This window comes from Notothenia rossii (genome assembly GCF_949606895.1).
Source record: "Notothenia rossii genome assembly, chromosome: 4".
Lineage (NCBI taxonomy): Eukaryota > Metazoa > Chordata > Actinopteri > Perciformes > Nototheniidae > Notothenia > Notothenia rossii.
Window position 1 is genome coordinate 88,199,753 of NC_136902.1, and position 9,268 is coordinate 88,209,020.

The following is a 9,268-nucleotide window of genomic DNA, read 5'->3' on the forward strand; positions in this document are numbered from 1 at the left end:
TGTAGAAGTCTACTAGTGTCGTAAAAGTAGCCATTGCTAATTTTATCCGGTTAATTGAGCATTCTGTGATGATTTGCTACCGTTAGCTAGCTAGCTTCCAGCAGCATCGTTAGTGCTGTAACGTAGCGTTCGATTTGAGACATTGCTTCCTGGTCGAAAGTGTTCACAGTGCAAAACATGGCAGTTTACGAGAGTATCCGAGTTGAGACACAGCATTGGAAAGGCTATTTGCTTTGTGTATCTGCTGGCAATACAAAAGGAAAAAGGAAAACTCCGCACATGATGCAGGTGTAGCTTTAATCAGTGTGTTTTGCTGCAGCAGCTTATGTGGAAACCTCGATCTTATTTCTTCCAGTTGTTTTAGATGCAATACTTGTAAACATGTATTTCAGTGGGGCTGTGTGTGTGTTTGTTTGTTTGTGTGTGTGTTTGTTTGTGTGTGCCATGAAGCGGAGGGTCTATTTATAGCATAACTTGATGATGTATTTCTCTGCCAGTTATGGTCATAGAGCTTAGGCAGCAAAGGCCCATGAGGCATTTAGGAATAAACAAAGCCTCAGCACAATGCTCCAATCGGGGGAGAAATCGAAAAAACAAAACAAAAATGGAGCAGCATTCCTCCACCTGTCAATTTCACCTCCAATTACACCGTCTCTACGCACGACCTGCTTTAGCTGCATTCTTTCTGCTTTCTGTCTTTTTTATTTATAACTAAATACAATTATTGCATATTGCCTGGCAACAGTGAAAACAAACGTCTTTTAAGCTCGAAGTCTATTTTCTTCCAATGTGAGACATGCCGGTATGTGATTGTGAAATCAGTGAATACAGTGTTGATGCCAAGAGAGGACTTTAGCTGCCTTTTGAGTTTTTAGAGAGAGAAAGTCTCTTCGATTAATGCAAATAAATTGTGGTCTAAATTGGATGCAAAGTGACCTTCAGCCGGTCATTTCTACCCAATACAATATGTAACACTGTTTAGCTCAGCCTGGGTAGTCCAGTTATAAATGGATTCTGGTTAATGTTGACAGAAATAGACACTGTATCTCTCATGGTTGGTGCATGGATACATTTTTTGTGAATCTAGCCATCTTATTTAATTCCTAGTTTTTTCATCGACCCTTTTTGTAACATTTATTTAAATGCTTTGCACAGAGAAAAAAAACCTACTGATGCTGACATTTCCATTCATTCATCTCCACCTGTCACCATCCCTGCCTTCCTCCCTCCCTGTGTTTGTTTAAGCCTTCTTTAATGGACCCTCTGCATTATTTACACCCCAGGGCTATTTTCAGTCACCTTGGATTATGTACATACAGCAACCAAATGAACTCTGCCAGGAACCAGGAAGTGTCTGTGATAGCTTTACTGACTGCTTGCTGAGTGTTGTGTTTGATTGCAGATACACCACAGGGCATTTCTATAAATACATCTGTGGTACACATAAATAAACAGGGGAGTGAATAAATGTCTTGTGTGTATTTATATATGCAGCTTTTTAAATATCTGTGTGTGCCTAGCAGCCTGAAGCAATGTGTTCCAGTAATACAGATCAATTGTCTCTGTGTCCATTATTGAAGCGGTCTGACCCTTTGGGATAAGCATGGAACCCGATGCCTGCACTATAGCGGTGATATCATCCATTTAGACCCCGTCTGCCCCTTTGTCTCTCTCACTCTCTCCTTATGTTTCACCCTTTCCTCACCCTCTTTCATTTTGTATCGCATCCATCCCTTCCCGAGCTTCCCATCCTCTCCTCTCCTGATTAAATGCTCTTCCCTTCCCACCCGCTGTTCAGTTCAGGCTTACACATGAAGACAGTGCAATGCACAATCAATGAAGGGATTAGAGCAAAAGGTCTTGCTTGTCACTTCTTAACAGGATGCTAAAAACATTAATCACATTACTGGCACATCTGCCGTGTCAGAGCGGTTGGTAAAATAAACTGAGATGAGCTGTGGCAGAATTCAACTATTTTAAAAAACACTCAGTACGAGTGATGTATCTTAATCTTGTTTCTTGCTCAGTATTCAGAAAGCATAATCAAAGACAACACACAATAGTTGTTATGTTGCTGTTCACAGAATATACTCAGGTCAAATGTCACAAAAGTCCAATATTTACTGTCCTTTTAGCTCAGTATTGGTCTCCACCAGAGTGTCATAATTCAGCTACAGCTCTTTTAAAAAACACTCAGTACGATTGATGTATCTTAATCTGGTTTCTTGTTCAGTATTCACAAAGCATAATAAAAGACTACACCTTATTATAAAGTTATGTCGCTGTTCGCAGTCACATATCCATTCAGGATATGCTCAGGTCAAATGTCATAAAACTCAAATATTTATCTCAGTTTTGGTCTCCACCTGAGTCAAATATCTGGCTCTTCAACTTCACTTTGTTCATTAGGCAGTTGCTAACTTTGTCTGGGGAGGCGTGTGCAGTGGGTTGTGCGTTGGTGTTCGGATCAGGGGGTTCAAACCCCACTGCAGTCAGCATGTCGTTGTGTCCCTGAGACACTTCACCCCAAATTGCTCCTGTGGGGATTGCCCACAGTATTGAGTATAGGGATGTCCCGATCACCTTTTTTTGCTCCCGATCCGATTCCGATCATTTGATTTTGACAATTTGCCGATACCGATTTTTCCCGATCCGATCTTTATGCAATGCATTAAGAGAAAAAAAAGAAAAAAAGCATTCAAGTTGTCCCTTAAGGTTATTTTTTTATTTAAATTGGATATTCCATCCAACATGGATATAGCTTCTTTCTTTCACAGCAGCATTGGATCAGTTCAGTTGTGCAGCATTGGATCAAAACAAAATAAAGTTTATCAGTACTCGTTAGCTTAGTGCTACAATTAGACACTGCACCCTGCCCACTCTGTTGCCAGATTTGAGAGAAATAAGCAGGTCTATGAAAACAAGCCCCAAAGAAGCAACACATACATGATGTTGTGTAATTTGAAACCAAAACTAAGGCCTCAGGATGACTTTCAGACTTGAACATGGTCATTTTTGTTTTGTAACATTGAATACAACATAAAAAAAAGAGTATTTATTAAAAAAAAAATAAAAAAAATCCCGATCCCCGATTTTTTTCTCCCGATTCCGATCTTTTGAAAATCACGTGATCGGCTCCGATCCCCGATCACGTGATGGGATCGGGACATCTCTAATTGAGTATGTAAGTCGCTTTGGATAGAAGCGTCTAACAAGTGACATGTAATGTAATTTCATGTCTGCTGATTAGTGCCGGTCCGGCAGTTTACGAAACCCAAACAATTGAGCTAAAAGACAGCAAAATCCTTGATGTACAAAGAGGATACAGCGTTGGATGCCAGACCCTGTTCATTCAGAGTCGCTTGAATCAAAAATGGCCTGACTCTCGAGAGGAAAAGTGCACTCACTTGTGCTTTGATTAAGTCCTGCCTATGGATTAATCTTTTAGTACTTTTTACACGTTTTAGACCCTAATGAAAAATGAAAAATGTATCCGCTGATATACAGATGTAAGTCAATAGGAATCGACCACTGACACAATCATGCAAGAACCCGGTGGCAACTGCACTGTATAGCCCTTTTTGTCCATTATTTTAATAAGACAGTGTTGTACAATAATGAGAACAATTATTTCTTAATGCATCTAAAGTGAAATACATTTCAACTCCTGTGCTTCAGACATTCGCAGTCTCCTCCTGAGCTTAAAGGAAATGAATACGACGACCTAGGGCTGCACGATATGGGCCAAAATTCATATCTCGATATTTTTTAGCTGAATGGCGATATACGATATATATCTCGATATTTTTTCCGTAAAGTAAAAACAAAACAGACAGTCCTAGTTTGAAGCCAAACCTCACACAGGCACTTTATTTAACGTTTAGAAGCTGCACATCAACATGCATGAAATAATTCAGGAACAAAAACTACCAGCATAAATAAATAAAGATACCATTCTTCCTTCTTTCTTGCATCCTCCCTCATTCCCTCAATTACTGCTTTCTCCCCCGCCTTACTTGCTTCTTTACTGCCTTCCTTCCTTCTCTCCCCCATCCTTCCTTCAATCTTCAAATCCTTCTTTCCCTCCCTCCTTCTGTCCTTCATTCCTCCCTCACTCCCTCTGTTCCTTCTTTCTCCCCCCCTCCTTCCTTGCTTCTTTCCTTCTATAATTTCTTCCCTCCTTGCTTCTTTTCTCCTTACTACCTTCATTTCATATTCTTTCTGTCCCTGATTTCTTTCTTCCATCCTTCCTCCCTCAATTCTTTCTTTCTCCCCCTCCTTCCTTGCTTCTTTCCTTCCTTAAACCCTTCCTTCTTCCCCTCACTCCTTCTGACCTTCCTTTCCTCCCTCCTTCCTCCATCACTCCCTAAATTCCTTCTTTCACCCACACCTTACTTGCGTCTTTAGTGCCTTACCACTTAAATAAAATAAATTAAAATAAATAACTTTGTGCAAAATGTGCACATACAGATCAAAAATAAGACTGGTTTGTTCTTTTAAGTAACTGAGGTAGACAGTTCTTTGTAAATTAAAGTAACTGAGGTAGACAGTTCTTTGTAAACTAAACATGTTAGCAGATTTGAACATAAATCAATCACTTAGTGCATCTTTTATCTGGGTGCAAATCTCGCATAACGAACATAAGAGATGAAAAATAACAGGCCAGACCAACTACTACTGTATATCTTACAGATTCTGTGCCAGAAAAACTAGCCTGTCAACAGTGTCAGGCTTCAGAGAAGCCCTGTGGCAGGTTACAATGTTTCCACTGCAGCTAAAAACCCTTTCTGAAGGGGAGCTGGTAGCTGGCACACAGAGGAATTTCTTGGCTATGCAGCTCAGTTTTGGAAAGGCAACTTCATGCTCTTTCCACCATTTCAGTGGGTCAGCATCACCGTCTACACAAGCGGACTGCAGGTAGCTAGACATTTCGTTGTCTATTGCTTCCCTCTGTGTGAGTTGGGTGCTGGTGGTTGTGCAGTGCTTGAAAAAGCTTGCCAGTGATTTCTTCTTTTTAGTTGCGGGTGGCACTGCCACTGCTGCCTCCCGTTGGTCTGCAGGCTCAGGCACCTGATCCTCATCTAGCAGAGACTCTGTTTCCACCATGACTTTGTCTTTCAGTGCATCCATTCTCTCTGTAGGGATGTATGTGGACCTGAATCGTGGATCGACAAATGAGGCAATGTCCATCAGTTCACTGGTGGAGGGGTCTGCATATTTTTCGTTGAGGTAATCAACGATTTTGGTCTTGATGGAGTTACACAGCTCACTATCCCCCTCTTCAGGTGCCAGCAGACTAGTATTGAACAGGTGCAGCACAGGTTTGACATAGGAGAGGGTCACGTAGTCCTCTCCTGAAAGGGCGTCAGTGAAGTCCTGAAGTGGCTTCAGTGCTTTCTGAACTGCCTCCAGGACCTCGATGTCTTGCCAGGTAAGAACGATGTGTCTGGTTTTCTTGTCGGCAGACAGGACTTTAGCAAGTGCTCTTTCCTGCTCTAGGACCCTGTTGATCATCTGCAGCCTTGATCCCCAGCGGGTGGCTGACTTTGTGATAAGCTGGTGACCTGGCAGACCCAGCTGGACCTGCACTTCAGCTAGTTCTCTTCTTTTCTTCCAGCTGTAGGAAAAACTACTGACATTTCTCTTACAGAGAGAAATAGCTCTGGTGATGCGGGAGTCATCCATACCATGTCCTGAAACACACAAAATTGAAAAACACCTTTTAATTTTTTTTTTACATGTAAAGAGGCAGCTCACTCAAAGGCAAAATCAAAACTATTTGTGTTAATGCTGGATGTGTTGTGTAATGTGTAAACTACAGGCATGTTATTTAAAATTATTTTGGTAAAAACTACCAGCAAATGAATGCAACAGCTGTATAATTTCAGATCTGTGCAATTTTTAATAAGAAATGTATTTAAAATCCACTATCTCCTCTCATTTGTTGCCCTCATCAACTTTCACAAACCTCACAGTCTGACTGTAAATGCACACAAACACCCCCATCAACTCCAGTAGGTCTGACAGTTTATGGAGCCAACTTTAAATTTCAGAAGTGGTACTGTATGATCCACAGTTTAAATAGTTTATCTTGTGGTCAATAGTTAAGACTCTTTGTGTGCATTTACAGTCAGACTGTGAGGTTTGTGACAGTGGATGAGAGCAACAGATGAGAGGAGACAGTGGATTTTAAATACATTTTTTTTTAAGATAGCACAGGTCTTAAACTATACAGCTGTTGCATTCATTTGTTGCTGGTTTTTACAACATAGCTTTAACCAACACGCCTTTAATTTACACATTACACAACACATGCACATAGTTTATCCGTTTAAGTTATTTATTTTATTAACATTATTTTCTAATTTCATATTAGTTAATTCAATAATGCACTCACCGATGGCCAGGTGAAGTCTGTGTCCAAAACACTGCATCCTCATCCACTTGTTAAGTCGCGCTGCTTTAACCACATTAGTCCCGTTGTCTGTTGTTATAGCGACCAGTCCCGTTGGTTTGAGCTTCCAGTTTACGAGGACATCCTGCAGGGCTTCAGCTATGTGTTCCCCGGTGTGGTCCTGGGGAAAGTAGCTGGTCTGGAGACAGGCACTTTTAATTTCCCACCCATCTAGGAAATGTATTGTCACACTCAGGTACGGCTCGCAGGTCCTGCTGGACCAGATATCGGTGGTCAGTGCGAAGTGAGACACTAGAGCGAGCCGGGCGAGGAGACGCTCTCTCACTTCGGTGTACATCTCGGGCAGGGCTTCTCTTGCAAAGTAATTTCGACCAGGTAACTCGTACCTGGGGTCAACAGCTTTTAGCAGCTTTACAAAGCCGGTCTGCTCCACAGTCGACGTGGGGACCATGTCTTTGGCTAAGTGATATGCCACTGCCTTCGTTATTTCACGCCACTTTTCGCTTTTTTTTTCATAAGGCACACCACGTGTGAATGAGTTGTGTAGCGTGATTTGCTTTGAGGCAGGAGGCTGACAAGTCTTCACGGTCTGGGTTGCAGCACGCAGTTTAATACACTCCTCATACTGCACTTTGTGCTTCTGTTGTAAGTGGTGGAAGAGATTTGTTGTGCTCGACCCTTTCGTTGCAACTTTTTTCCGGCATTGTCTACAAAGTGCATTTTTCTGCTCCACGTCTGCCGCTTGAAAACCAAACCATCTCCAAATGAGAGAGCCGTTTGTTTTCTTCTTAACAACCAGTTCATCCTCGTTTTCTGTATCACCTTCTCTCCTTTCTGTCTCCTCCTCTATCTCCGGATTGTTCGCTGCTGCTGCCATGCTTCTTCATGCAAATGTCGGGAGGTGAGGGCGAGGGGGTAGTGAGCAGAGGCGTCAATTGGGTATGGCAAGGTATGGCAGCTGCCACACCTTGGCTCCAGGGGAAAATGTAAATGTTCGTTTTAAAAAAATAAATTTATGGAATTACTCTGTGTCAATTTGTATTGATTATTCTATTATTTAATACATATAAATTAAATACAAATGAAAATCAGAACAACACAATCGATTTCTCTAGTCTAGATATTATCTTTCCCAATACTTATCGTAACGTATCCCCCCTCCCTATCTTGAAATGTGGTATCTCCTGACGAGAAGCCGCCGGAGGTCAGAGCGGGTCATGTTATCGCGGTTTTTTTAATTTTTCGGCTAAGCTAATTAACTAAAATGAAAAGAAAGCAAAGAACTTTAGAATCTTTTTTTATCAAAAAAAAGGCAGGTGAAGGTGATGGCTCCAATGTTGCCCCAGAAGCAGAGGGAGAAGGACCAGGTAGTGAAGGTGGGATTCAAGCTGTTAACGAGGCTGTTAGCCACTCCAGCACCTGCGCCGGGGATGCAGATGCTAACAGGGAGACGGAGACTACATGCATGGAGGCTGAGAACTCGTCCACACCGACTTCTCGAATTGAATCCGAGTCTGAGTCCCCACCAATTTCTCAGATTGAAAGAGCTGGATCAGACGTGGACAGCGATAAGGAAGGTCAAGGCCCGGGTGCAGCAGCAGTAGCAGCCTCTGGGTCAACTGGAGCAGAGAAGAAGGATATTAGTGGATGTAAAACAGACGGACTCAGGCGTCCTCGTTTGACCCACTTCCCAACTAGAAATGGAAGACGCTTTAATGTCAGTGTGTATCAGGAATATGACTGGGTTGAATATTCTGCGCAAGAAGATGCAGTTTATTGCTTTGCATGCCGTCATTTTGGAGGAGCCTCAACTTTAACAGGTGACAGGCATGGACTGCGTGTGTTCATAGACACTGGATACACATGTTGGAAGAACATGAAAAAAAATCTCCTGGATCATCAAGGGAGCAGTAGACACAATTGTGCTGCATTAGCGTGGTCTAACTTTAAGGCTGTGATCAGCGGACATAAGGAATCCATCGCAAGTCGGATTGACGCAAACAGGACAGATGAGGTGCAGGAGAACCGGGCTCACGTCAAATCCTTGTTCAAAATCACGTCATTTCTGGGAAGACAGGCCCTCCCTCTCCGTGGCCACAACGAGAGAGATGAGGATGAAAATAAAGGAAATTTCCTTGAACTTTTGGACGTTATTGCAACAGATGACAGGAACGTGAAAAGCAAACAGGAACGCAGGTATGCGCACTATTCTTCCCCAGAAGCCCAGAATGATATGGTGAGAGTTATTGGGGAAAATATCAGAAGTATAATCATAAATGAAGTAGGAGAAGCACGGTACTTTTCAGTGTTAGTGGATGAAACGAAAGACCTGTCTAAGAAGGAGCAGCTGGCCATTTTGATCCGTTATGTACATGACGGGATTATAAAGGAAAGAGCCATTGGAACCTATCACATGAAGGACCTGACAGCTGAATCCCTGGCCCAGAAAATAATAAAGGAATTATCGAGTTTAGATATTCAGCTGTGTGTTGCACAATGCTACGATGGTGCAAGTGTTATGCGGGGTAATGTGCGTAATGTGCGTAATGTGGTAATGTACTGAATTGATTGATTGACGTGCGTAGTTAAGTGTTTGTGTCCATAGTTACTTGCGCTAGCGGGATGTGAGTGAGGCTGCATTTGAAAAAGTTCAAATTTTCCTAACCACACAGAAAAGCTACATAGCAGACTTGTCACTTTTGTTATGATTATTTGCTGGGCATGTATATTGATTGATACTGTAGTTAAGTCATGTGACTAGTAACCTTGCCATACCTTAGCTTTGGCTGAATTGACGCCACTGGTAGTGAGGGGGGAGGCGGCAGGGCGCCGTTGCTTGCTGCTTGGAGATAC

At 42.3% G+C, this 9,268-nt stretch overlaps 2 protein-coding genes across 5 annotated transcripts in view; both read right to left on the reverse strand.

Moving 5' to 3' along the window:
* Positions 1-9,268, reverse strand: part of sphkap (SPHK1 interactor, AKAP domain containing) — a 181,079-nt gene that overhangs the window by 105,495 nt on the left and 66,316 nt on the right. The gene's annotated exons all lie outside the window — the stretch shown is intronic.
* LOC307037301 (E3 SUMO-protein ligase ZBED1-like) lies at positions 4,687-7,663 on the reverse strand (the record flags this gene model as incomplete). Its single annotated transcript, XM_079678072.1, has 2 exons — positions 6,398-7,663; positions 4,687-5,693 (listed from the first exon to the last, which is right to left on the reverse strand). The coding sequence occupies exons 1-2, from the start codon at positions 7,290-7,292 to the stop codon at positions 4,687-4,689; spliced, it is 1,902 nt and encodes a 633-aa protein (XP_079534198.1). The 5' UTR covers positions 7,293-7,663.